Here is a 27,332-nt window from a genome sequence, read left to right as displayed (position 1 = left end):
TTCAGTGCAATCGGTATCAAATTACCAATGGCATTTTTTATGGAACTAGAACAAAAAATCTTAAAATTTGTATGGAGATACAAAAGACCCCGAATAGCCATAGCAGTCTTGAGGGAAAAAAACGGAGCTGGAGGAATCAGACTCCCTGACTTCAGACTATACTACAAAAGTACAGTAATCAAGACAATATGATACTGGCACAAAAACAGAAATGTAGATCAATGGAACAGGATAGAAAGCCCAGAGAGAAACCCACACACCTTGGTCAACTAATCTATGACAAAGGAGGCAAGGATATACAGTGAAGAAAAGACAGTCTCTTCATTAAGTGTTGCTGGGAAAACTGGACAGCTACATGTAAAGAATGAAATTAGAACACACCCTAACACCATACACACAAAAAATCTCTAAATGGATTAGAGACCTAAATGTAAGACCAGACACTTTAAAACTCTTAGAGGAAAACATAGGAAGAACACTCTTTGACATAAATCACAGCAAGATCTTTTTTGATCCACCTCCTAGAGAAATGGAAAGAAAAACAAATGTCAACAAATGGGACCTAATGAAACTTAAAAGCTTTTGCAAAGCAAAGGAAACTACAAACCAACCAAAAAGACAACCCTCAGAATGGGAGAAAATATTTCCAAACGAATCAACAGTCAAAGGATTATTCTCCAAAATATATAAACAGCTCATGCAGCTCAATATTAAAAAATAACCAACTCAATACAAAAATGGGCAGAAGACCTAAATAGACATTTCTCCAAAGAAAACATACAGATGGGCAAGAAGCACATGAAAGCTGCTCAACATCACTAATTATTAGAGAAATGCAAATCAAAACTACAGTGAGGTATCACCTCACACCAATTAGATTGGGCTTCATCAGAAAATCTACAAACAACAAATGCTGGAGAGGGTGTGGAGGAAAGGGAACCCTCTTGCACTGTTGGTGGGAATGTAAATTGATACAGCCCCTGTGGAGAACAGTATGGAGATTCCTTAAAAAACTAAAAATAGAATTACCATATGATCCAGCAATCCCACTACTGGGCATATACCCAGAGAAAACCAGAATTCAAAAAGACACATGCACCCCAATGTTCATTGCAGCACTATTTACAATAGCCAGGTCATGGAAGCAACCTAAATGCCCATCAACAGATGAATGGATAAAGAAGATGTTGTACGTATATACAATGGAATATTACTCAGCTGTAAAGAAAGGATGAAATTGGGTCATTTGTAGAGACATGGATGAATCTAGAGACTGTCATACAGAGTGAAGTATTGTCAAAAAGCGGAAAACAAATATCGTATATTAACACATATAATCAGAACCTAGAAAAATGGTAAAGATGAAGAGGTTTGCAGGGCAGAAATTGAGACACAGATGTAGAGAACAGATATATGGACATTAAGGGGGGAAAGTGGCAGGGGGTTGGGGGAATATGTTATATAAGTAGGACCAAATCTTCCATGAAACCTTCCCAAACTAATTCTATCTAGCTCTAACTGCTTCAAACATTCCCCTCAAATATGTGACCTTAATATAATATCATCTAAGGTTCACTCAGTTGAATCACATTGGCACTACCACATTTGATACTTCAGTAACTAGAACTCTTTAGATAAGATTCAGAGTAGAACATCTTACACTTCTTACGCTGTATTATGAAAACTGTTACAAAAATTCCATTATAGCTATAAAATATAGTTACATGTGTTTAGAGTTTCTTTTGCACATGTTCTTATATAGCTAGTCTTTATGATTATTGGGTTTTTTTACTATATACATTAGGTTTTATTTTTGTTCCCCAGAATGTCTAACTAAAATACTCTGAGAAGACTCATATGACACCTTCAGTTTACAGATATTTTCTTATTTTCAAAATAAGCAAAGCTCTGAGGGAGAAAGTGAAAGTAACTCTTGCCTAATGCTTTATAATGAGTTTAATATTTTTTTATTGAGCTGTAGTTGATTTACAATATTATATTAGTTTCAGGTGTACAACATACTGATTCAAAATTTTTATAAATTATACTCCACTTATAGTTACTATAAAATGTTGGCTGTATTTCCTGTGCTGTACAATGTATCCTTATAGCTTATTTATTTTACACATAGTAGTTTGTACCTCTTAATCCCCTGTGCCAATCTTGCCTCTCGCTGCTTTCTTCTCCCCAGTGGTAACCACCAGTTTGTTTTCTATATCTGTGAGTTTGCTTCTTCTTTGTTATATTCACTAGTCGGTTTTATTTTTTAGATTCCACACATAAGTGATATATGATATTTGTCTTTCTCTGTCTGACTTATTTCACTTAGCATAATACCCTCCAAGTCCATCCATGTTGTTGCAAATGGCAAAATTTTCATTCTTTTTTTATGGCTGAGTAGCATTCCATTCCATTGTGTATATGTATCTTTTTTAATCTATTCATCTGTTGCTGGACACTTAGGTTGCTTCCATATCTTGCCTATTGTTTTTGTTTTTCTTTTTGGCCGCACCACGTGGCATGCAGAACTTCCCTGACCAGAGATCAAACCTGTGCCCCCTGCAGTGGAAGTGCAGAGTGTTAACCACTGGACCATCAGGGAAGTCCTTACCTATTGTAAATAATGCTTCTATGAACATTGGCATGCATGTATCTTTTCAAGTTAGTGTTTTTGTTTTCTTTGGATATATACCCAGGAGTGGAATTGCTGGGTCCTATGGAAGTTCTATTTTTAGTTTTTTGAGGAACCTCCCTACTGTTTCCACAGTGCCTGCACCAATTTACATTCCCACTCATAGTGCACAAGTCTTCCCTTTTCTCCATATCCTAACCAACATTTGTTATTTGTGGTCTTTTTGATAATAGCTATTCTGACAGGATGACTTTTGTATTTTTAAGATAGTATTAGTGACCTAAAATCTGCAGGCAAGCACAGTGAAGCACAGGTCACACATCTGACCAACAGCATTATTTATGAGACTGCTGGTCATTTTAGCTAATTATATTACATATACATCATCTTATTTAATCTCTATAGTAAAACTATGAAGTAGGTATTGTTCATATTTTATAGATAAGCTTAGATGAAGCTAAAATAGATTAAGAATCCTGCCCAAGATTATACAAAAAGTAAGTGGTAGAATAAGATTTACAACAAAAGTGTTACTCCATAGTCCTTGCTCTCCATTATTAAAAGCTTTACTGCCTCCCCTAGATATCATCTATGGCTCTAAAACAAGTATATACAAATTCTTATGAAGTTTAATTCATACCTTTTTAGCTTCATTAAGCACCAATAAATAAGATCTCCCACTAGCTATCACTTTTTCTTTTTTAGCCCTCATAAATGACTTTTTAAAGGTATAATTATACAGGTACAGATGTGCCTTAGTTAAATGGAACTAAAGTTTATATATACACATTCTAACAAGAGATAAAGAGAATTAGTATCATTACAAAGTACGGTGAAATGGAAATGATTCTGGTGACAGACTTCTACTCAAATCCCAGTTTTGATAACTTTTCTACAGAAATGGCCTTAGTTAAGCTGTTAAATTTCTCTGCATCCTCCTTTATGAAACTGGCCTAAAACAAGGGCCTTGTAAGAACCGAATGGGATAACATCTGAGTGGAATCTAGCACAATTTTTTTAAACTGTACTATCTGTTTTCTTTGCCTTCCCATTTTTAAATATATATACTTTTGATATTTAGGAAGAGGTATATATTTTTTGTTATGGTTACCTTTATGCTGATACCTTTAAATGATACCCTTGGTTCCCTCTTTTGTAGTTAGTTTATTCATTCTCAGAATGAACAATATTGAAGGTAGTATTTCTTCCCCCACTTCCTTCCTCTCTAGCATCTCATGTAAAGTAATAGCCTTTTACTTTCACAGTAAATACTTACATACATAGCAATTCAGAGCTTCTTCTATTTCCCATACTCTTCTCCTTCCCCTCCTCCAACTCCCTATTTTTGATAGTTGTACATAGTTAGAATATATAACTGATTTTATACTATTCTGTCACCTTTATGCCCAACACTTGTCATTAGTTCTACAAGTAATATATTTAATATTTACTATCAATCCTTATGAAAAGTTTCTCTGACCATTTCTTGGTAATTTGAAGCTCATTCTTTAGTAGAAGGGCTCATGGGACCACTACTTCCTGAGTTGTTGCATGTTTCATCTCAGTTTGTCTCTAGCATTTATGTTTAAAGATCAATTTGAATTGATATAAAATCCTTGGTTCAGCTTCTTTCCTTAATTTCCTTAAGTACCTTAAATATGTTATTCCATTGTCTTCTTATTTCAGTCTGATTTTTTTCCTCTTATATTCTTGGTCTTTCTGCCCAAAGGATATTTTTCCTTTAATGGCCAGTTGGTTTTTTATTTTTGTTTTTTGGTTGCACTGGGTCTTCGTTGCTGCGCACAGGCTTTCTCTAGTTGCGTCGAGCAGGGGCTACTCTTTGCTGCAGTGCGTGGGCTTCCCATTGCAGTGGCTTCTCTGGTTGTGGAGCACAGGCTCTAGGCGTGCTGGCTTCAGTAGTTGTGGCTCGCGGGCTCTGGAGTGCAGGCTCAGTAGTTGTGGCACACGGGCTTAGTTGCTTCTCAGCATGTGGGATCTTCCTGGACCAGGGCTCGAACCTGTGTCCCCTGCATTGGAAGGTGGATTCTTAACCACTGCGCCACCAGGTAAGTCCCACCAATTGCTTTTCTTGGTCTATACATAAGTGTTGATTTTTTTCTACATCAGTTTTCCCAGTTGAATAGTGTTCTTTTGCTGTAAAAAAAAAAAAACTTTCATTTTTGAAAAGTTTTCTTCAATAATACTTTTTAGTATTTCTTTTGTTCCACCACATTGTTTTCTTCTTTGGGAATACCTGCTGTTCATATGTTGGCTCTTTGCTTCTGTCTGTATATATCACTTTCTCTTGAAATCTTCTTGTTTTTCTTATTTCTTTCTTCATTTTGTTGGATTGTTTTTAATTTTTCTTTTTTCCACACTCTTTTTCATTTTTCCATTACTCTGGTTGAAAGGCAGACTGACAGAATCAATATTTAGTTTTTCCAGCTTCAGTAGTAGAGACATGCAGGGGAAAGGGAATGGGTGTTAGATTAGCTAAGCAACGATGCCTGCCACAGGCTTGAACCATTGGAGGCAAGAGTCTATCCTGAATAAAATGAAAAATGATAGATTTGTTAATGACAATAGGATGGATAACATCAGCTATTTTCTACATAGTTCCTGGGAGATAGAGAGGAACCTTGCTTTTATATATGGGTGCTCGGTGTTGCTTCAGATTATATTGTTTGTTTGTTTGTTTGCTTGTTTTTGGCCGCACTACATGGCTCGCGGGATCTTAGTTCCCCAACCAGGGATTGAACCCAGGCCCTCAGCAGTGAAAGTGTGGAGACCTAACCACTGGACCACCAGGGAATTCCTCCAGATTGTATTGTTGAGTTTTTATTTTACCAGGACTTATATTTATTAGTGCCATTTCATTCTATTTTTATTATAAAAGATGAGAAAGAAATTTATATTCTAAACTATTTGGGGCACTTTAAAGCAATAGTCTGCCTCATTATTTATTCACTCTGTCTAGCACCTATACATCCAAATAAAATGGAAGAGGAATCCTAGGATTAGTGTAAACTGATAAAATTTTTGAGATTTATCAGCACATTAGAGCTTATAGAATAGAAAAACTGAAGTGGTAAACTATGTTTTAATAGCACTGCACAGGGTTCATCTGAAATTTCATGCCATAGTTGGTATAAAATTAGTGATAATAGGTTTAATGATGCAAAGGTTTTAAAAGCATGAAATTCTCATTAGCCAGTAAGTTATATATATTTTTAATCACATGTAGTTGGATAACCTGAAAAAAAATCTGTCTTTGAATTTTTAAAAACAATTTTTCCATTAAGATATTTTTATATGCCCTTGGGAATTAACAGTAAATATTCAGCCATATATACAATGTGCTTTCTGTTTTTCACTGGTATGATTTGAAGTTTACTTAAATTCACTGGAACTAGTGGTTCTTAACATTTTAGGAGATGGTGAGTTGCTTTCAAAATATGATTTTTTAAAAATGAGTTTTCTCTCAAGACAAATTCATAGATACCCAAGAAGTATTACATAGCCATGGTCTTCTGATTAAAAGGCTCTGCTCTGGATATATATGTTTATAGTTAAAAATCTTTCTAGTAACTAAAATTTGGTATACGGTTTTTAAATTTGGCAATCAGATGGTCTGTTAAATGTGAAGTGAACTGATTGATAGGATTTGTCAGTAGCTATATCATCATACTTTTTTTAGCGTGGAATGTTAAAGCTGTTCTCATGAATGAACTTATAGAGAGTATAGCACTGAGGAAGTTTGCTCAATGAAAATGTCATTCCTTGTTGTTAATATATCTTGAATCATGTCACCTGGAATTTTTTTTTTGTACTAAAAGTTTACATTTTACATATAGCTTATCAGGTCTTTGATGCTAGAAATTAATTTGCCAGGATGAAAAATAAATATTAAATTTAGTTAATGGGGAATAATCTCAAGTAATTTCAGACCTTTCAAATTTTTGTTTCTTCAACCGTTTTGTGAATTTTCTAAAAAGGTGCTAATTTACAATTTCTTTTTACTTTTCTTTGCACACTGTAATGGAAATACTAATGAACAATGGAATAAATGGAATAAAGAAACACAGACGAAAAGAACAAAAGAAAGGCCATTTTAGCACTGGGGATCACTATCTGGCCATATCTTTTAATTTACTGAGTATTATATGATAATTATTGATGTAAAACAGCTATAAGTTATTTTTAAATTTTCTTTCCTAAGTATTATTGCTTTGTATTTATTGAAGACCAACAAGATAGTAATTTTCTATATGCCTACTTCTAGATAATTAGAGAGGCATGACTGCTATACTAGCTTGGAATACAGGCAGGTTATGTAGTATTTTTATTTTCTTTTATCAACTATCTTCTTTTTTTGGCACAGATAATTAAGATGTAATTACGTAGGATACTGAATAGAACACAGACCTTTTTAGGATAACTTGATTTGAGGAACTAGAGGCTCTTCTTTATGATCTGTATAAGTAGAAATTTAAAGTGGGGACATATATATTTTATAATGTACACCTTCACATCCAAATAGCTCTTGACCAGATGCTATATTTTAAATATTTGCATGTTCTAAGAATAAAAAATTATAGGGACTATGACTTAATGCACCAACACTTATGCACAGAAATAGAAAAGGAACATCTTTTATCCTTATTTTAAGGTTGAGAAACATTTTCATTACTTTGACCTTTTTAATTGTAAATAGTTATTTGTTATTAATTATCTTTTTAATTATTATGGTTAAAAGAGCAGCGGAAAAATAGGCTGATCATATTTAAGCTATTCAAGGTTTGTGCAGAATATGTCCTGTTTTTAAAAGGAGAAAAAAAAAAACAACCCAGATTCTTATAGGACTAAGATTTTGTTAGTGTTTGCTATGTACCAGGCAGTGTTCTAGGCACTTAATATCCGTCATTGAATTTAGTATTCGTTAATTCTTACATAAATTCTTTCAAATATTAAATCAATTTTTAAAGCCCCATTTAAATTAGCTTCCTCTTAATGGAGGTTGGAAAACATTCAGTCAGCATAGTCCTTGAAAAAGAGCCTCTGTGTATTTGTAAATCATTAAAGTTGCTTTTAAGTCTGCCTTTCTAAGCCAAACATTTCTAGTTCCTTTAGCTTTTTATATAGGTCTTATTTTCAAATACATTAATGATCTATGCTCTTTTGTGGTGTGCCTTCTAAAATCTTTTATTGGTAAAGACCAGAATTTTACGTATTTTACTTTAACTGCCTTAGGAAGGACACAGTCAGAACTGAATAGAATGCTAAGATTATCCTTCTTTCCTTACACTTTTTAGTTATCCTTCATCTTTTAGGGTATTTTTTGGATTAAAGGAATAGGAGGACCTTGAACATATGTGAAGATTGCCATTTTATTAGAGAAATAAGCCCATTGCTGAAAGTATCTGTTGTCCCTTTGCAGCACTGTTTGTTAGGTTCTTGGAGCAAATTATTTTTTCATGTGGAAGAACATAGAGAAACTTTAATACAGAAATACAAATACAGTTTCTCAACTATGGTTTTCATTCATTCAGCAAATATTTATTGGGCATCTCTTGTGTTTCAGGCATTATTCTAAATATTGGGGGTAAAGCATTGAAGTAATAAGCAAACTGTCTTGCACTCTAGGGGAAAAGAATAAATAATACTATGTCAGGGTGTGATAAATACAAGAAAAAAAGTAATGCAGAATAAAGGGTATAGAGAGAGTGACAGTGGGGGCGGGGTAAAGTTTTATAGAAGCATGGTCTTAGTTGTGCCATATTGAAGATTTTTAGCTCTGTAGGTCACTCGTGTTTTTCTACCTCTGTTTGGGATTACTGAACATGTATTTAACCTTTTGTCATCATCTCTTCAGTGGTGCTAAGTTGGTTGCATAAAAACTTTTTGCTACTCATCTTGACTGGTCACTTAATTAATGTTCACTGTGTCAGGTAAGTGATGCAGATGAAACCTGTGTAAGAAATGATATGTCATATCTGTGATAGGCACAGGTTTCAACTGTATATGTGACTTAGAGGATTCATTTTGATCTGGAGCTTGATGTCATGTAAGTCTCCCAAAAGACATGCTATTACTGTTAAAACTAATAAGCCTTAAGCCCTGAATGCATGCCATGCTTGACTCAGGGCTAACTTGGCCCCTCCTTACCACAGCTTTTAACTTGGAATCTGCATAAAGAGTCTCTGATTTCATACCCACCAGCCCCTACGCTACACCATCTTCTTCTTGAGACATCTACCTTTCTTATAAAAGCCCTCCTCTTTCTTCTTGATTTGTCCAAAATCACACCTAATGCAGGGCTCAAGTTTTATGTCCTCCTTAAAACTTTCCTGTTGACCTTATTCCACAGTGATATAGCCCTTTTCTAAATGTCTCCTGAACTCATAGTTTGTGCCATATAGTTTTTGTGTATATACCATTTTATATGTTTTTATTTTTGTCTTACCTCCCCAGTACGTGAATGAGCTTTTCAGAGCTTACCTGCTATCTGTTCACACTAAACATAGTTAAAGGAAAACTTGTTTCTTCTACCCTAAACATTTCTGACACCAAATATATAGATTTTCCGCACCAAGAAATTCTTCAGTTCTCTGTGAACATCAACTGGGGGTCCTACAATTTATTCATTCTGACACTGACTACCCAGAGTTAGCAAGGACCCCAGGGGTTAAAGGCTCAGTCCATCAAGACTGGGGTCTTGCCATCACTGCAGTTGGCAGTCGAGAGTCTGGACCTCCCATACTTCTGACTAATTGGCTATAAATCTGGGGTTACCATGACCCACTCTTCTGGTTCAATAATTTGTTATAACAGCTCACAGAACTCAGGGAAACACTTTACTTACTGTTACCAGTTTATTATAAAGGATATAACTCAGGAACAGCCAAATAGAAGAGATGAATAGGGTAAGGTGTGGAGAAGGGGCTTGGATTTTCCATGAACCACCCTCCCAGCACTTTGACGTGTTCACCGACCCAGAAGTTCTTCAAACCCCTTTGTTTAGGATGTTTCTGATGGTTGTATCACGTAGGCATGATAAATTAAATAATTGGCCATTGGTGGCTAAACTCAATCTTCTTCTCCCCTTCCTGGAGGATGGGGGCTTGGGCTGAAAGTTCCAACCCTCTGATACTATGGTTGGTTCCTCTGATAACCAGCCTTCATCCTCCAGCGTCACCTCATTAGCATAAACTCATAACCATAAACTGTGGTTGAAAGGGGCTTATTATGAATAACAAAAGATCTTCTTCTCACTCTTTATCGCTCAGGAAATTCCACGGGTTTAGGAGCCCTCTGCCAATAACCAGGGATGAAGACCAAATATATATTTCTTATTTTATCACAATATCACAGTAGCCCAGTATTAGAGATGAAAATAGGCACTGAGCAGGTTGTGCCAGTGAAACTGCATAGCAGTTTGTGAGAATGTACTGACACTTCACAAGACTCTGATAATTTTTGTATATCTTTTTGCATGTGTTAGCCCAAAGCAAAATTATCTATATAGTTGGTTGATTAGAAAATTATTTATAAATAAAAAACTAATATCAACTTCTATTTTTTCTTGTTATATTCTTTTTCTTAAGGGTAAATTTTTTTTTTATATACAGCAGGTCCTTATTACTCATCAATTTTATACACATCAGTGTATACATGTCAATCCCAATTGCCTAATTCATCACACCACCACCACCACCCCACCAGCACTTTCCCCCCTTGGTGTCCATACGTTTGTTCTCTACATCTGTGTCTCAATTTCTGCCCTGCAAACCGGTTCATCTGTACCATTTTTCTAGGTTCCACATATATGCGTTAATATACGATATTTGTTTTTCTCTTTTTGACTTACTTCACTCTGTGTGACAGTATCTAGATCCATCCACATCTCTACAAATGACCCAATTTCGTTCCTTTTTATGGCTGAGTAATATTCCATTGTATATATGTACCACATCTTCTTTATCTATTCGTCTGTCAATGGGCATTTAGGTTGCTTCCATTACCTGGTTATAGTAAATAGTGCTGCAATGAACATTGGGGTGCATGTGTCGCTTTGAATTATGGTTTCCTCTGGGTATATGCCCAGTAGTGGGATTGCTGGATCATATGGTAATTCTATTTTTAGTTTTTTAAGGAACCTCCATACTGTTCATAGTGGCTGTAGCAATTTACATTCCCAACAACAGTGCAAGAGGGTTCCCTTTTCTCCACACCCTCTCCAGCATTTGTTGTTTGCAGATTTTCTGATGATGCCCATTCTAACTGGTGTGAGGTGACACCTCATTGTAGATTTGATTTGCATTTCTCTAATAATTAGTGATGTTGAGCAGCTTTTCATATGCTTCTTGCCCATCTCTATGTCCTCTTTGGAGAAATGTCTATTTAGGTCTTCTGCCCATTTTTGTATTGGGTTGGTTGTTTTTTTTATATTGAGCTGCATGAGCTGTTTATATATGTTGGAGATTAATCCTTGGTCCGTTGATTGGTTTGGAAATATTTTCTCCCATTCTGAGGGTTATCTTTTCGTCTTGTTTATGGTTTCCTTTGCTGTGCAAAAGCTTTGAAGTTTCATTAGGTCCCATTTGTTTATTTTGGTTTTTATTTCCATTACTCTAAGAGGTGGATCAAAAAAAAATCTTGCTGTGATTTATGTCAAAGAGTGTTCTTCCTATGTTTTCCTGTAAGAGTTTTAAAGTGTCCGGTCTTACATTTAGGGTCTCTAATCCATTTAGAGATTTTTTGTGTGTATGGTGTTAGGGAGTGTTCTAATTTCATTCTTTTACAATGTAGCTGTCCAGTTTTCCCAGCATCACTTAATGAAGAGACTGTCTTTTCTCCCCTGTATATCCTTGCCTCCTTTGTCATAGATTAGTTGACCATAGTGCATGGGTTTCTCTCTGGGCTTTCTATCTTGTTCCATTGATCTATGTTTCTGTTTTTGTACCAGTATGATATTGTCTTGATTACTGTAGCTTTGTAGTATAGTCTGAAGTCAGGGAGTCTGATTCCTCCAGCTCCACTTTTTCCCCTCAAGACTGCTTGGGCTATTCGGGGTCTTTTGTGTCTCCATACAAATTTTAAGATGATTTGTTCTAGTTCCATAAAAAATGCCATTGGTAATTTGATAGGGATTACGTTGAATTGATAGATTGCTTTGGGTATTATAGTCATTTTCACAATATTGATTCTTCCAATCCAAGAACATGGTATATCTCTCCATCTGTTGGTATCATCTTTAATTTCTTTCATCAGTGTCTTATAGTTTTCTGCATACAGGTCTTTTTTCTCCCTAGGTATTTTATTCTTTTTGTTGCAGTGGTAAATGGGAGTGTTTCCTTAATTTCTCTTTCAGATTTTTCATCAGTAGTGTATAGGAATGCAAGAGATTTCTGTGCATTAATTTTGTATCCTGCAACTTTACCAAATTCATTGATTAGCTCTAGTAGTTTTCTGTTGGCATCTTTAGGATTCTCTATGCATAGTATCATGTCATCTGCAAACAGTGACAGTTTTACTTCTTCTTTTCCAATTTGTATTCCTTTTTCTTCTGATTGCCGTGGCTAGGACTTCCAAAACTGTTGAATAATAGTGGTGAGGGTGGACATCCTTGTCTTGTTCCTGATCTTAGAGGAAATGCTTTCAGTTTTTCACCATTGAGAATGATGTTTGCTGTGGGTTTGTTGTATATGGCCCTTATTATGTTGAGGTAGGTTCCCTCTATGCCCACTTTCTAGAGAGTTTTTATCATAAATAGGTGTTGAAATTTTGTCAAAAGCGTTTTCTGCATCTATTGAGATGATCACATTGTTTTTATTCTTCAATTTGTTAATATGGTGTATCACATTGATTGATTTGCGTATACTGAAGAATCCTTGCATCCCTGGGATAAATCCCACTTGATCATGGTGTATGAGTCTTTTAATGTGTTGTTGGATCCTGTTTGCTAGTATTTTGTTGAGGATTTTTGCATCTATATTCATCAGTGATACTGGTCTGTAATTTTCTTTTTTTGTAGTATCATTGTCTGGTTTTGGTATCAGGGTGATGGTGGCCTCATAGAATGAGTTTGGGAGTGTTCCTTCCTCTGCAATGTTTTGGAAGAGTTTGAGAAGGATGGGTGTTAGCTCTTCTCTAAATGTTTGATAGAATTCACCTGTGAAGCCATCTGGTCCTGGACTTTTGTTTGTTGGAAGATTTTTAATCACAGTTTCAATTTCATTACTTGTGACTGGTCTGTTCATATTTTCTATTTCTTCGTGGTTCAGTCTTGGAAGGTTATACCTTTCTAAGAATTTGTCCATTTCTTCCATTTTATTGGCATAGAGTTGCTTGTAGTAGTCTCTTAGGAGGCTTTGTATTTCTGCAGTGTCTGTTGTAACTTCTCCTTTTCATTTCTAATTTTATCGATTTGAGTCCTCTCCCTCTTTTCTTGATGAGTCTGGTTAATGGTTTATCAATTTTGTTTATCTTCTCAAAGAACCACCTTTTAGTTTTATTGATCTTTGCTGCTGTTTTCTTTGTTTCTATTTCATTTATTTCTGCTCTGATCTTTATGATTTTTTCCTTCTGCTAACTTTGGGTTTTGTTTGTTCTTCTTTCTCTAGTTCCTTTAGGTGTAAGGTTAGATTGTTTATTTGAGATTTTTCTTATTTCTTGAGGTAGGCTTGTATAGCTATAAACTTCCCTCTTAGAACTGCTTTTGCTGCATCCCATAGGTTTTGAATCATTGTGTTTTCATTGTCATTTGTCTCTTGGTATTTTTTGATTTCCTCTTGGATTTCTTCACTGATCTCTTGGTTATTTAATAACATATTGTTTAATCTCCATGTGTTTGTGTATTTTATGTTTTTTTCCCTGTAATTGATTTCTAATCTCATAGTGTTGTGGTCAGAAAAGATGCTTGGTATGATTTCAGTTTTCTTAAATTTACTGAGGCTTGTTTTGTGACCCAGGATGTGATCTCTCCTGGAGAATGTTCTGTGCGCACTTGAGAAGAAAGTGTAATCTGCTGTTTTTGGATGGAATGTCCTATAAATATCAATGAAATCTATCTGGTCTATTGTATCCTTTAAAGCTTGTGTTTTCTTATTAATTTTCATTTTGGATGATCTGTCCATTGGTGTAAGTGAGGTGTTAAAGTCTCCCACTATTATTGTGTTACTGTCGATTTCCTCTTTTAGAGCTGTTAGCAGTTGCCTTATGTATTGAGGTGCTCCTATGTTGGGTGCATATAGATTTATAATTGTTATATCTTCTTCTTGGATTGATCCTTTGATCATTATGTAGTGTCCTCCTTTGTCTCTTGTAACATTCTTTATTTTAAAGTCTATTTTATCTGATATGAGTATTGCTACTCCAGCTTTCTTTTGATTTCCATTTGCAAGGAATATGTTTTCCCATCCCCTCACTTTCAGTCTGTATGTGTCCCTAGGTCTTGAGTGGGTCTCTTGTAGACAGCATATATATGAGTCTCATTTTTGTATCCATTCAGCAAGCCTGTGTCTTTTGGTTGGAGCATTTAATCCATTCATGTTTAAGGTAATTATCGATATGTATGTTCCTATGACCATTTTCTTAATTGTTTTGGGTTTCTTTTTGTAGGTCCTTTTCTTCTCTTGTGTTTCTCACTTAGAGAAGTTCCTGTAGCATTTGTTGTAGAGCTGGTTTGGTGGTGCTGAATTCTCTTAGCTTGTGCTTGTCGGTAAAGCTTTTGATTTCTCCATCAAATCTGAATGAGATCCTTGCCGGCTAGAGTAATCTTGGTTGTAGGTCTTCCCTTTCATCACTTTAAATATATCATGCCACTCCCTTCTGGCTTGTATAGTTTCTGCTGAGAAATCAACTGTTAACCTTATGAGAGTTCCCTTGTATGTTGTCGTTTTTCCCTTGCTGCTTTCGGTAATTTTTCTTTGTCTTTAAATTTTGCCAGTTTGATTACTATGTGTCTCAGCATGTTTCTCCTCGGGTTTATCCTGTATGGGACTCTCTGCCCTCCCTGGACTTAAGTGGCTCTTTCCTTTCCTATGTTAGGGAAGTTTTCAACTATAATATCTTCAAATATTTTCTCAGGTCTTTTCTCTCTCTCTTCTCCTTCTGGGACCCTTGTGATGCAAATGTTGTTGCATTTAGTGTTTTCCCAGAGGTCTCTTAGGCTGTCTTCATTTCTTCTCATTCTTTTTTCTTTATTCTGTTCTGCAGCAATGAATTCCACCATTCTGCCTTCCAGGTCACTTATCCGTTCTTCTGCCTCAGTTCTTTTGCTATTGATTCCTTCTAGCGTAGTTTTCATTTCAGTTATTGTATTGTTCATCTCTGTTTGTTTGTTCTTTAATACTTCTAGGTCTTTGTTAAACATTTCTTGCATCTTCTCGATCTTTGCCTCCATTGTTTTTCCGAGGTCCTGGATCATCTTCACTATCATTATTCTGAATTCTTTTTCTGGAAGGTTGCCTATCTCCACTTCATTTAGTTGTTTTTCTGGGGTTTAATCTTGTTCCTTCATCTGGTACATAGCCCTCTGCCTTTTCATCTTGCCTATCTTTCTGTGAACGTGGTTTTTGTTCCACAGCCTGCAGGGTTGTAGTTCTTCTCGCTTCTGCTTTCTGCCCTCTGGTGGATGAGGCTATCTAAGAGGCTTGTGCAATTCCCCTGATGGGAGGTACTGGTAGTGGGTAGAATGGTAATTTTTATTTTATTTTATTTATTTTATTCATTTATTTTTGGCCACATTGGGTCTTCGTTGCTGCGCACAGGCTTTCTCTAGTTGCAGTCAGCAGGGGCTACTCTTTGTTGCATTGTGCACATTTCTCATTGTGGTGGCTTTTCTTGTTGCAGAGTATGGGCTCTAGGTACATGGGCTTCAGTAGTTGTGGTGCTCCAGCTCAGTAGTTGTGGCTCACAGGCTCTAAAGCAGAGACTTGGTAGTTTTGGCGCACGGGCTTAGTTGCTCCACGGCATGTGGGACCTTCCTGGACTAGGGCTCGAAGCCGTGTCCCCTGTATTGGCAGGTGGATTCTTAACCACTGTGCCACCAGGAAAGCCCTCATTATATTCTTAATTCATACTTAACATTAAATATTAAATTAGATAATAATTAGACCAGATAAGCATCACTCTTTTTGCATAGTTGGGCAAAGATGAATCAAACAAAACAATATTTACTCAGATCCCAAAACTGTTGTTAGCCTTAGCATATTATTGAACTCACTGCAGTAAAAATTTGCTATTCTGTGGTGAATGATAGAGCTCAGATCTGGTAATGCTTTTTGTATGTTGTGAGGTCTGTAAATTTCGTGTAGCAATTTTCCCCGCCTCCCTTCTGTATTGTGCCCTAACTGGCTACCTAAATGTTTATTGAATTACTATTTTTACTTTGGGATCTAATCCTCCTTTTTTGTTTTTAGGGTGCCAGCTTGATATGTTGTTTAATAGCTAGTAAATTAAGGCACATTTTGGGCTAGACTCCTGCCTTTTATAGCTATTAGGTTACCATAGAAAAAAAGTTTAGTGTTTTTGCCTTTCTCCTTGAAAGGTAGATGTAGGTGTGATGTAGGTAAGTTGAACTAAACATTACTTTTAATTCTGATTTGTGGTAGCAAGTGAATATTTTGCTATTACAATAGTCCCCCTTTATCCACGGTTTTGCTTTCTGCAGTTTGTTACCTGGGATCAACCGCAGTTCGAAACTATTAAGTGGAAAATTACAGAAATAAACAATTCATAAGCTTTAAATTGTGCGCCATTCTGAGTAGCATGTTGAAATCTGCCATCGAGATGTGAATCATATCTTTGTCCAGCATATCCAGGCCATTAGTCACTTAGGAGCTACCTCTGTTATCACATCGACTGTTATGGTATTGCAGTTCTTGCATTCAAGTAACCCTTATGTTTTACTGAGTAACAGCCCCAAAGTGCGAGAGTGGTGATGCTGGCAGTTTAGACATGCCAAAGAGAAGCTGTAAAGTGCTTCCTTTAAGCAAAAGGCGAAAGTTCTCAACTTAATAAGGAAAGGAAAAAAGCATATGCTGAGGTTGCTAAGATCTATGGTAAGAATGAATCTTCTATCTGTGAAATTCTGAGGAAGGAAAAAAAATCATGCTAGTTTTGCTGTCACACCTCAGACTGCAAAAGTTATGGCCACAGTGCTTAGTTAAGATGGAAGAGTCATTAAATTTGTGGTTAGAAGATATGAACAGAAAATCGGGTTTGGTGCCATTTGAGGTTTCAGTCATCCAGTGGGGGGGGTCTTGGAACTTAGCTCCCATGGTTAAGCGGGGAATACTGTATTTTTAAGATGTTTGGCACTTTTTAGTAGAAGGCTTGTTAGGACTTCTAGTTTATTCACTGTGGTGCACAGACATTTCTTCCTGAGCCCTGTACTTATATGATTTGGTTCATTACTTCCCAAGTGTGGATTTTTTCCCACTGTGGTTTTATAGAAAGACTTGAAGTTTTTCTCTTTTTTTTAATTGGTATTGATACACTGCCCCTTATAATTCAGTTTACTCTTACCTGGAGGTTTCTGATCCTGCATTTAAGGAACTCTGGAGATTAAGCTGAGGTAGGTTAGTGGTCCACTGGAGAAGGGTTCCCAGTGAGTATGGAGTGCAAAATAGTCTTCTAAATTAAATATTTTATAGGCATTATCTTTGTTTTCTGGCTCCTGTAAGTTAATATTTTCAATGAATGATGCAACACAATAAATAAATCCCCAAATCTACTAGCTTAGGAGACCAAACTGTGCATGTATATTTAGTTTTTTAAAAACTGTTACCAACTCATGACATTTTTTAATGAGATCTGAAATATCCTTACTAAGTTGGTAAGGGAGGTATGTTTTTGGTGTGAAGTAATGACTTAAGGTAAAATTTTATAGGCACCATCTTAGCTTTTATTTCACTTTGTCTTGTAGTTGGTGTATGAATTCTTCTTAAGGTTTTTGGAGAGCCCTGATTTCCAGCCTAGCATTGCAAAGCGATACATTGATCAGAAGTTTGTACAACAGGTAAGGAATTCTTCTGTCTTAAATTTTTATATTCATCTTAGCAATGATTTATTAACTTGTGATTAAAATAGTCTTTCAAAACTTTAAGGATTTCTGTTTTAACAGCACTTAATATTCTTGCCAGGCAATGAAAATAAAAGTAAGTAGCTTTGAGAACACGAGTATTTTTTAATCAAGGGTGGCCTTCTAGTGAAGTCAATGAAATTATCCTGTCCACTCCTAAATCCTCATAGTTGTTTTATAAAGACCAGAAAAGCAAGCCTTTCTGGAATATCTAACTTAGAAAATTTGGTATAACTAGGGGGGATACCTTTTTTAAAATTTTTAAGTCTTTGAGCTTGAACTTGACATATGGTTCTAAGCACCGTGACTTTGAAATGACAGAGGGTGGAAAAAATAGAAATGGAATTATTGTTAGAAGTTTGGGCTTTATGCTCCTTTCTTATCATCAAGTGTCACTTACCTTTCCTTTTTTTTCCCTCCTTCCCATCTTAGGCATTCTAGCCACCCAGTTCCTAAACGACAGATAAAATGGGATCTTTAAGAAGAAAAGGAGATAGAGTTAAACATGTGTGATACCTTCTTTCTTTTTATAAGTTGATTATTAGTTGGTTCTTTTGGAACCTTAAATACTCAAAACTAGTTTCTCAGAATGTGTTTATTTTTATTTTCAAAATCTTTTCAACAATTTAAAGGCCTCTTTTTAACTATGTGGTCTTTGCTGGCCCTAGACAAAATTGTGAAGCAGACCAAACCCTCTGTGGGTCCATTTTCTCTTTTGAAATACTTATCTGTAAGTTGGGTCTCATTAGGAATTCTCCTCTTCTAAACTAATTAGCATTTTAAAGAAAGGTAGGAGATGGGTGGAAGGGTTGTAATGAAGTGCTGAGGCCAGGATTAAAGATCATTACAAGGACGTTTGCTGCCCTCTTCCCACCATTGTGTGTCCCCTAGCATAAAGATTATACAAGCATGAGTTCCACATATTTGGAGTTCATTTTTGGTCATTTCCTGTAATTACCAGATAAAGTATTTTGACTAGTAGCTGTGAAGTATAGCTACTTCATTGATAAATGAAGAATATTGTCAAGAATATGTCCTTCAGCCATTCAAGTAGTTCTTCATAAACTATGAAGAAATATTAGGTGTGTGTTAACAGTAAAATGTTAATTTCATTTCAATAACAAGTTAAAAGCAGTCAGATTAAATGGAGCTATGTTATTTTGGTAATTGCAAATGAATACATATTTATTTCCTTCTATAGCTCTTGTGTGCTACAGAAGGAATACAGTGTATTAAGGAACTTAGTAATGCCATGTTAAATTGTATTTAAGATAATAGCAGGTTGAGTGGAACAATTGCCTTAGGGCTTCCTCACTCTGGAGCTTGAGGTGTTTTGGCTGCTGGATTATTCAGTGGATTTGAGGGGGAACAAGAAGAAAACTGGTAGGGTAGGACCCATTTTCTACATTCTACTCTGAGTGCCTGAATTATCTGAGAAGCCAAGGCCCAATAATTTGTTTCTAGCAGTTTATATCACTGTGATTTCACAGATCACTGCTCTGAGGTATTCTTAGTATGTTGCTTCCATAAATATTACTATGAGAATTCTCAGCTTTTGTATTTTGAAACTATTTGATTAGGTGGTAAGTTTAAGACTTACAGGAGAAAAATCTAAAGTATAAATTTGGACATTTATCATTTCAAGAGAAGAAAACAAGTGTGTAGTTCCAGGTTATGTTCAAATCATAGGATTTCAGAAGAAGGAAGCTAAGAATTATTGAGTGCTTTTTATGTGCCAGGCACTATCATTTGCTTTTATATAAAGAGCTAGACCATATCCAAATTCACAGAGCTAGAAAATGGCACAATCAGGATTTGATTATATTTGATTATATATAAATAGATTGTTTTATTTAGATTGTAGTATTTCAAAATAACTTAAATAGATTTGACACTTAGCTAACAACTGTTCTCTACTATTTTACGTTGACCCTGAGGATCAACTTGTATTACATTATGTTTGTTCTTGAATTAGACATAGGAACCTTAACAATGAAGGGTTCCTTTTATTAATTTCAAAGCATATCTTCCAAGTAAACCCAACATCAGAACTTGGATTTGAGTGTCTTAAGTGAATAGTTTAGCTATTTTAATTAGAATAATTTAAAGTGACTTAATTAGGTATATTAACATAAATTCTCATACTCTATGGATATTTTTTGCTGGAGCCGCATGCAGTACTTAATAATCTAGCAAACAACAAATGCAAACTATAAGCCAGACACTTTAGGGTTATATAAATGTGACTAAAGTCATCACTACTCTCAAAGAATACCCACTCTTGTAGAAGAGATACACATGTAAACAATTACATATAATTCAAGACAGAATGGAAAAAGAACTTGAGGTTCAGAGCATGCCATCATGACTGTAATTATCAATCCCAAAGTACAGAACATAAAATTCCTTGACAACTTCATAGGTAATTGTATTCTATAAAGAGAGGTTTTGTATATTTTTTCCTAAGAAAATCCAGTGTTTCATTTAAAATACAGTAATACTTTTTTTTGACTGAAGAATTTCAGTTTCTTTACCGTTTTAAAATGGAAATTTGAGCTTGTGATTTTAAATTTTTCAAAGATCTCTTTGTCCTGCCTTTGCTGAAGAGTTGTGTAGAGGTGTAGTAAAATGCTGATTTGGCCAATTTGAACTGGTTTAAAATTTTTCAGCCATTTGCTAAGCTGACTTTAAATAAAAATCTGTAGTCTCATCTTTTATTTCAGTGTTATTTCATGAATGATTTTCACTCTGTTAGCATATATCTACCAATATTTTACCTATTAACTAAATATTAATCTTTGAACTGTTGGCATGGTGACTTGAATGTTTTTAGTGTAAGATCACACAAAAAAAAGAAGCCTTAGTTTGTATAAATTTGCCTAGTAAACTAGAAATATGCATTTGTGCATGTGTATTTTTTAAACTTCATTTATTTAACAATTTGCGGTCTACAAGCTTAAGATTCTCTATGTAGTTTTGACATACTATCAAAAAACATTTCATTTCAACACTTTAAAATTATGAGCCATGTTTAGTAGTCAGGAATAGGTCAGCATTTTAAAATGAGTGGCAAGGCCAAAAAACAATATTCCACTTCTTGAAGTGTTTATGTTATTTATTACGTGTCATTTTTCAAAATGAAATTTAAAAAATACTCCATAAGCTTTTCTTTATTTCATTATTTAGCAAGAATAAAGTCAATCTGATGAGGCAGAATCTTTTTAAAACTTTTAAAGCTTTTGTGGATTATCTTAAAATCAAGTTTAGAATAGAGTGAAGTTTTAGCCCGATTATTTTTAAAAAGTAATTTCTCAGATTTTTTTTAAAGCTCCTGGAGCTTTTTGATAGTGAAGATCCCAGAGAACGCGACTTCCTGAAGACGGTTCTGCATCGAATTTATGGGAAATTTCTTGGATTAAGAGCATTCATCAGAAAACAAATTAACAACATTTTCCTCAGGTAAATTGGTTGTATATTCATACACAGCACTTTTTTTTCCCTTCCGTATTTTCTTTTTATTCCAGTTCTTTTAGGTTAATTTTTAAAAATAAATTTATTTTATTTATTTATTTTTTGGCTGCGTTGGGTCTTCATTGCTGCATGCAGGCTTTTCTAGTTGCGGCGAGCGGGGGCTACTCTTTCGTTGCGGTGCACGGGCTTCTCATTGCGGTGGCTCTCCTGGTTGCAGAGCATGGGCTCTAGGTGCAGGGCTTCAGTAGTTGTGGTGCGCGGGCTCAGTAGCTGTGGCTCGCAGGCACTGGAGCGCAGGCTCAGTAGTTGTGGCACACAGGCTTAGTTGCTCCGCGGCATGTGGGATCTTCCTGGATCAGGGCTCAAACCTGTGTCCCCTGCACTGGCAGGCAGATTCTTAACCACTGCACCACCAGGGAAGCCCCTTTAGGTTAATTTTTTTTTTTTTTTTAAATTATTTATTTATCTTTATTGGGGTATAATTGCTTTACAATGGTGTGTAAGTTTCTGCCCTACAACAAAGTGAATCAGCCACACACACACACACATGTTCCCATATCTCCTCTCTCCCGTGTCCCCCTCCCTCCCACCCTCTCCCTCCCACCCCTCCAGGCGGTCACAAAGCACCGAGCCGATATCCCTGTGCCATGCGGCTGCCTCCCACCAGCTATCTACCTTATGTTTGTTAGTGTATACATGTCCATGCCCCTCTCCCGCCCTGTCACAGCTCACCCCTCCCCCTCCCCATATCCTCAAGTCTGCTCTCCAGTAGGTCTGTGTCTTTATTCCTGTCTTACCCCTAGGTTCTTCATGACATTTTTTTTTTCTTAAATTCCATATATATGTGTTAGCATACGGTATTTGTCTTTCTCTTTCTGACTTACTTCACTCTGTATGACAGACTCTAGGTCTATCCACCTCATTACAAATAGCTCAATTTCGTTTCTTTTTATGGCTGAGTAATATTCCATTGTATATATGTGCCACATCTTCTTTATCCATTCATCCGATGATGGGCACTTAGGTTGTTTCCATCTCCGGGCTATTGTAAATAGAGCTGCAGTGAACATTTTGGTACATGACTCTTTATGAATTTTGGTTTTCTCAGGGTATATGCCCAGTAGTGGGATTGCTGGGTCATATGGAAGTTCTATTTGTAGTTTTTTAAGGAACCTCCATACTGTTCTACATAATGGCTGAACCAATTCACATTCCCACCAGCAGTGCAATAGGTTAATTTTTTAAAGTCTGAAACTTAGAAACTTAACTGATAGTATTTGAGTCATTTTTAGCCTGTTTTATGGATATCATTTGATTGCATCTAACTTTTTCTTGTAACTTCTCATCTAAGTGGATAGTAGTAATGAAGACAGTTTTTAATAGATAATACCAGTGTTACTGATGTTTAAAATTTATTGAGAGGAGAGTTTGTCTTGTTATCTATTTGAGCACTTGTTTTAAAAATTTTGTATAAATACTACTTAAATCAGTAGCTCTTGGCAGTATTTTCATTGGATTTTCTGACAAAGCTAATTAAATTTATCTTTTGACTACTTTATCAATGAAATCTATTGAGTAGTTGCTTCTGTTTAGGAGATTTTGCTTTAATACCCAAATTTCAGGTTTGGTTTGTTTTTGAGTTGACAATGTGGCAAAATTAGGCTAGCATTTTCACACTGTTAACAGTCAGAGATGAGAAATAGTGCCTCCTCTAGAGAGATCATCTTTGTCCAGCTCTCTGTCGTTCTCTCTGGGGCCCTGCCCGTCATTTATGGTATCTTCCCTGCCTATCCTGTCATCATTTGAGTCTATGACTCCCTACTTTAAAGGCGACCCTAATCTTAGAAAGCTAGTCAGCCTGTGTAGTTTAGGCTTAGAGAAATTCTGAGTAAAAGTGGCTTTATTACATGAGTCCTTTTCTCTTAGAGTTACCTATGTATGAGTAGAGGTTTCCTATTTTAAAAAGTATTTCTTTGAGAAGACCCATCTTTCTTATAAATTTTAAAGTAAAATAAAATATTCCAGATGAAATTATATTGTTATCTTAATATATAGCAAATTTTAGCAAAAGTATATGTGGTTTAATAGGAAATAGACCTTTTATAAGATTGCTAAGAAGTAACTGATATGGGGGCAAAATAGCTTACAAAGAATTCATTCCTAAAGTGTGCTTGAACATTTCTTATATTTGCCCCTTAGATTTCTTTGTACCTTCCTACATCTTTCTCTCAGTTTAATTTTATGATGTTTGATTTTTCTTTATATCTATCTTTATTTTAAATTTAGGTTTATATATGAAACAGAGCATTTCAATGGTGTTGCTGAACTCCTTGAAATATTAGGAAGGTAGGTCAGTTTTTTGTTCTTCTTAAGAATTAAGTAACTTTGAATGCTTTATGTATTAAAGTAGCTGGGATTGGAGAAATTATTTCATATTTTAGAGTTTGAATATATAGTATATGGCATAGTTTCTCAACTGAATTCTTATTATAGCTTTTTAGGGGGTCAGCATATTAAAATAGTGCCATGCAAGACATCTGTTTCAGAACAGACTTGTGCTTTTGAAGCTGTGGCATATTTTATGCCTGATCTTGCCAGACTGCCTCAGAAACCTATAGGATCTGATTGGGAAGAGATGAAATAAGTTATAGTGAATCTTTGGTGAAGTTACAGGAGTTCTTGTTCAGATGTTGATAGATCATTCCTGTACATCTGTTCTTTTTAGAAGAATCTACAGCCTTTGATTTTAGTTTATATGAACATTTTTGCCTTCCTTATTCACCACATAGCAGTATTAACATGAGAGAAGTTTAGACCCTCTATTTATGTTTAGAGAATGGTTTTTGTCTCCTCTGTTAATACTTAGAGAATGATTATGGAGAGAACTACTTCTTAATTTCAGATCTTTCAATAAAGTAAGAGAAACTACCCATTTACTTTAGAATATATTGAAAATTCTAACAATATTGTGATATTGACTCTCCGGTGCTTTAGAGAAGAAAAATAAAGGCATGAATAAGTGATAGGCTTTATAGAAAACAAAAAGTTTCTTACTGGGACATTAAATTGGCAGTCCTCGTTTTCTTTTGGGATCACTGAATGACTTAAAGGAGCAGACTTCATAGTGATAGTCTAACGTAGTTTGCAGATGAGTAAGTCATTCAACACCAGGACTGAAGCAGAGCAGTTCCTAGGTACTTGGGGATGTAATAACTTTTAGAAATAAAGTAGTAACTACGTAACCCTTCCCCTGCCTTTTTTTCCCTCCAGTATTATCAATGGCTTTGCATTGCCACTGAAAGCAGAACATAAACAATTTCTAATGAAGGTTCTTATTCCTATGCATACTGCAAAAGGATTAGCTTTGTTTCATGCTCAGGTAAGTTGCAGGAGATTTCAGGTGAAATGAATGTTGTTTCAAAGACTGATATAAAGGCAGAGAAACTGAGAAGTATTGAGGTGGCAATTTTAAGTATATTTAAGCAATTTGCGTTTGTAAGTTGCCCAAAGCAAATTTTTACTATATCATAATTTTTAAAGCATTATGATATTTAGTGTTCTTAAATAAGCTGAATGAACTGTAAGTATAGATATAGGAAAGATCAAGTTCTGTTCTGGTCCAGGCCCTGACCTAACTCACTGTGTGACTTTGATAAATCCCACATATCTGCAGAATGTTCCATCTAGCCTCAATGACCTAGTTAGAGAATGGTTTTAGTTTCCTCTATTAATACTCAAAGAATAATATCATATCGGCATAGGCGTACATGTTAGAAACATGCTGAAAAACTAAAATGTTAGCTCTAGTCTTATTTCAGTCAACTTTATTTATCTGTGTAAGTATCTATTAATTTAGTGTGCTATAGTTACACTTCTGATTTGTAAGACAAAGGCAGTGCTTTTAATTCCCCAAAGAACTGGTCTGCCACCTAAATGATATCGAAAGATTGATATGTCCAACTACATTTTCTTTAATATTTCAGTTAACTTAATATTCAGAAGTTACTACTGAAAAAAGGACATCTTTTTTTTTTTTCTTTTTTTTTGCGGTACACGGGCCTCTCAGTGCTGTGGCCTCTCCCGTTGCGGAGCACAGGCTCCGGACGCGCAGGCTCAGAGGCCATGGCTCACGGGCCCAGCCGCTCCGCAGCATGTGGGATCTTCCCAGACCGGGGCACGAACCCGCGTCCCCTGCATCGGCAGGCGGACTCTCAACTACTGCGCCACCAGGGAAGCCCAAGGACATCTTTTTTGAAGTAGAAGTTACTTGCACAATTATGAGTATATTCATTTTTATATATTGCAATAAAGTTTGTCAAAATGAGGTAGTTTTGTTAGCTAAATATAAAAATCCTGCATTACTAAATGTTATTTCATTCAGTAATATTTATAAACTGTCCCTTGTATTTTAGCTAGCCTACTGTGTTGTACAGTTCCTGGAGAAAGATACAACACTAACAGAACCTGTAAGTGTTTTACTTAATTTTTATGTTTTTGGTCTACATTGTAGCATTTTATTTTAGCTTTCTTTATTCCCTTATAGAGTACCAAACAGTAGTAGTAATATATTTTAAACTAAAATCATTTAGAAGAAGGAAAGTGAGGTTAATCTGTATTCAGAGAACAAGATTGGGATGGGGAGCTCTCATGAGTTATAATATATGTCTTGAATAACTTAAATGTAGATTAAAAGTTAATATATAGTAGTTAAGATATGTGAGGACAGGATCAAATGACTACAGTGAAATTTTATATACATGGTACCTTCAGTGATAGTCTTTTTAATCTTCATTCACCTTTTGAAATTAAAACATACTGTAAGGGTCCCAAAACTATTCCCTTGAGTTTTGTGTTTTCTTTAGAAATAGGATTTCCCCTCTTATTAACGGTAAACCACATAATAGGGATTGAAAACATTTCCTTGCCTTTGGTGATTAAGATGTAATCTAGGAATTAAAGATTGTTTACTTTATGATTCAACATAGCAATTCAGTCTTTGAATTCTGCTGCTTACTAATTGTCTATAATACAAAGATTCAGGAATAAAAATGTTATCATGAAAATTGAAGATTTAAGAAAAACAAAAGATAAGTTCAGGGAAAAACAGAAAAGGATAAAAACATAGAAAACAACATTTTAGCCTTGGTGAAGTAAGTATTTTGAGAGAGTGTTTTCTAGGTATCCTAAGTAAGAGAGTGTTTTCTAGGTATCCTAAATATTTAAACTAACAGTTCTTAAAGAATAGCAAGGGGTTTGAAGGATTTAAATTATATGATTTTCTTTATATTAGAGTTTTCTGAGGCTAGGGGCACTTGAAAAAAATTATGTACTTAGTGTTCTCCCTTTGACTTGAGCTTTGTCTGTGTAAAGGAACGAAAGATATTTTTCCACTCCCTGATGTTTAAGAGTTTTAGACTTTTTAGGCTTGCAGTTCTTTCTGGAAACAGCTAAAAACAGTTTTTAAAGACAAATAGGAGAATTAGAAGCCCAGTATTTACATGAAATCACATAAACCTCTAAAGTGAAGTAAAACTTAATGCAAATCCATGATAACTCTCATTAGAATTGAGACAAAGAAAACCCATAACATGGTTCATGCTTGGTGAATAATAAACAGATATAAATATAGTTAAGTTAATATGGAGTGGATCGGGGAGACAGCTGATTTCTTTTCATAGAGTAAAAGGTTAGGGAGAGAGATGAGGGCCGGACATTTGGCTTAGATGAGTTGGGTTAATAGAAATAGGAGCACCATGAGGAGGTAAAATGTTCAAGTTGACAAAGGAAAATATTTTTCAATTCATAAAGATCTGTAGATACAGAGATCTTGTAATTTCTACTATAGGCCATTCTAGCACCAAAATTAAGGCCATAGTACTTGGGTTTGAGCCCTAATACTCATTTTCTAGGAGCCTGGCATTCATATCAAAGCTTCCTACAAATTGTAAATAAGTCAGAGCTTTAGGTAGTTTATTACATTCTTTATGTCCCTAGATCTTCTATTGAAATTATTTTATTTTCCAAAATGGAAATGACTTTATTGTTACTTCCACTTATGAAAGTAGTGTGTTAATTTGGTTCACACAAGACAAAATCATAAAGCATAATGTGGAGGAAGTTCCTTAAAATCGGATCCCCTAAAGA

At 35.4% G+C, this 27,332-nt stretch overlaps 1 protein-coding gene across 1 annotated transcript in view; it reads left to right on the top strand.

Annotated features, from left to right (window-relative positions):
- Positions 1-27,332, top strand: part of PPP2R5A (protein phosphatase 2 regulatory subunit B'alpha) — a 94,271-nt gene that overhangs the window by 58,785 nt on the left and 8,154 nt on the right. The window contains exons 4-8 of the mRNA XM_032626736.1: positions 17,562-17,654; positions 21,046-21,176; positions 23,475-23,534; positions 24,459-24,567; positions 25,601-25,654. Coding sequence (XP_032482627.1) covers positions 17,562-17,654; positions 21,046-21,176; positions 23,475-23,534; positions 24,459-24,567; positions 25,601-25,654 — 447 coding nt within the window. The remainder of the gene's footprint in view (positions 1-17,561; positions 17,655-21,045; positions 21,177-23,474; positions 23,535-24,458; positions 24,568-25,600; positions 25,655-27,332) is intronic.

This window comes from Phocoena sinus, chromosome 1 (genome assembly GCF_008692025.1).
Source record: "Phocoena sinus isolate mPhoSin1 chromosome 1, mPhoSin1.pri, whole genome shotgun sequence".
Lineage (NCBI taxonomy): Eukaryota > Metazoa > Chordata > Mammalia > Artiodactyla > Phocoenidae > Phocoena > Phocoena sinus.
The sequence above is the reverse complement of the archived record's forward strand: the minus strand, read 5'-3'. Positions and strand labels throughout refer to the sequence as shown.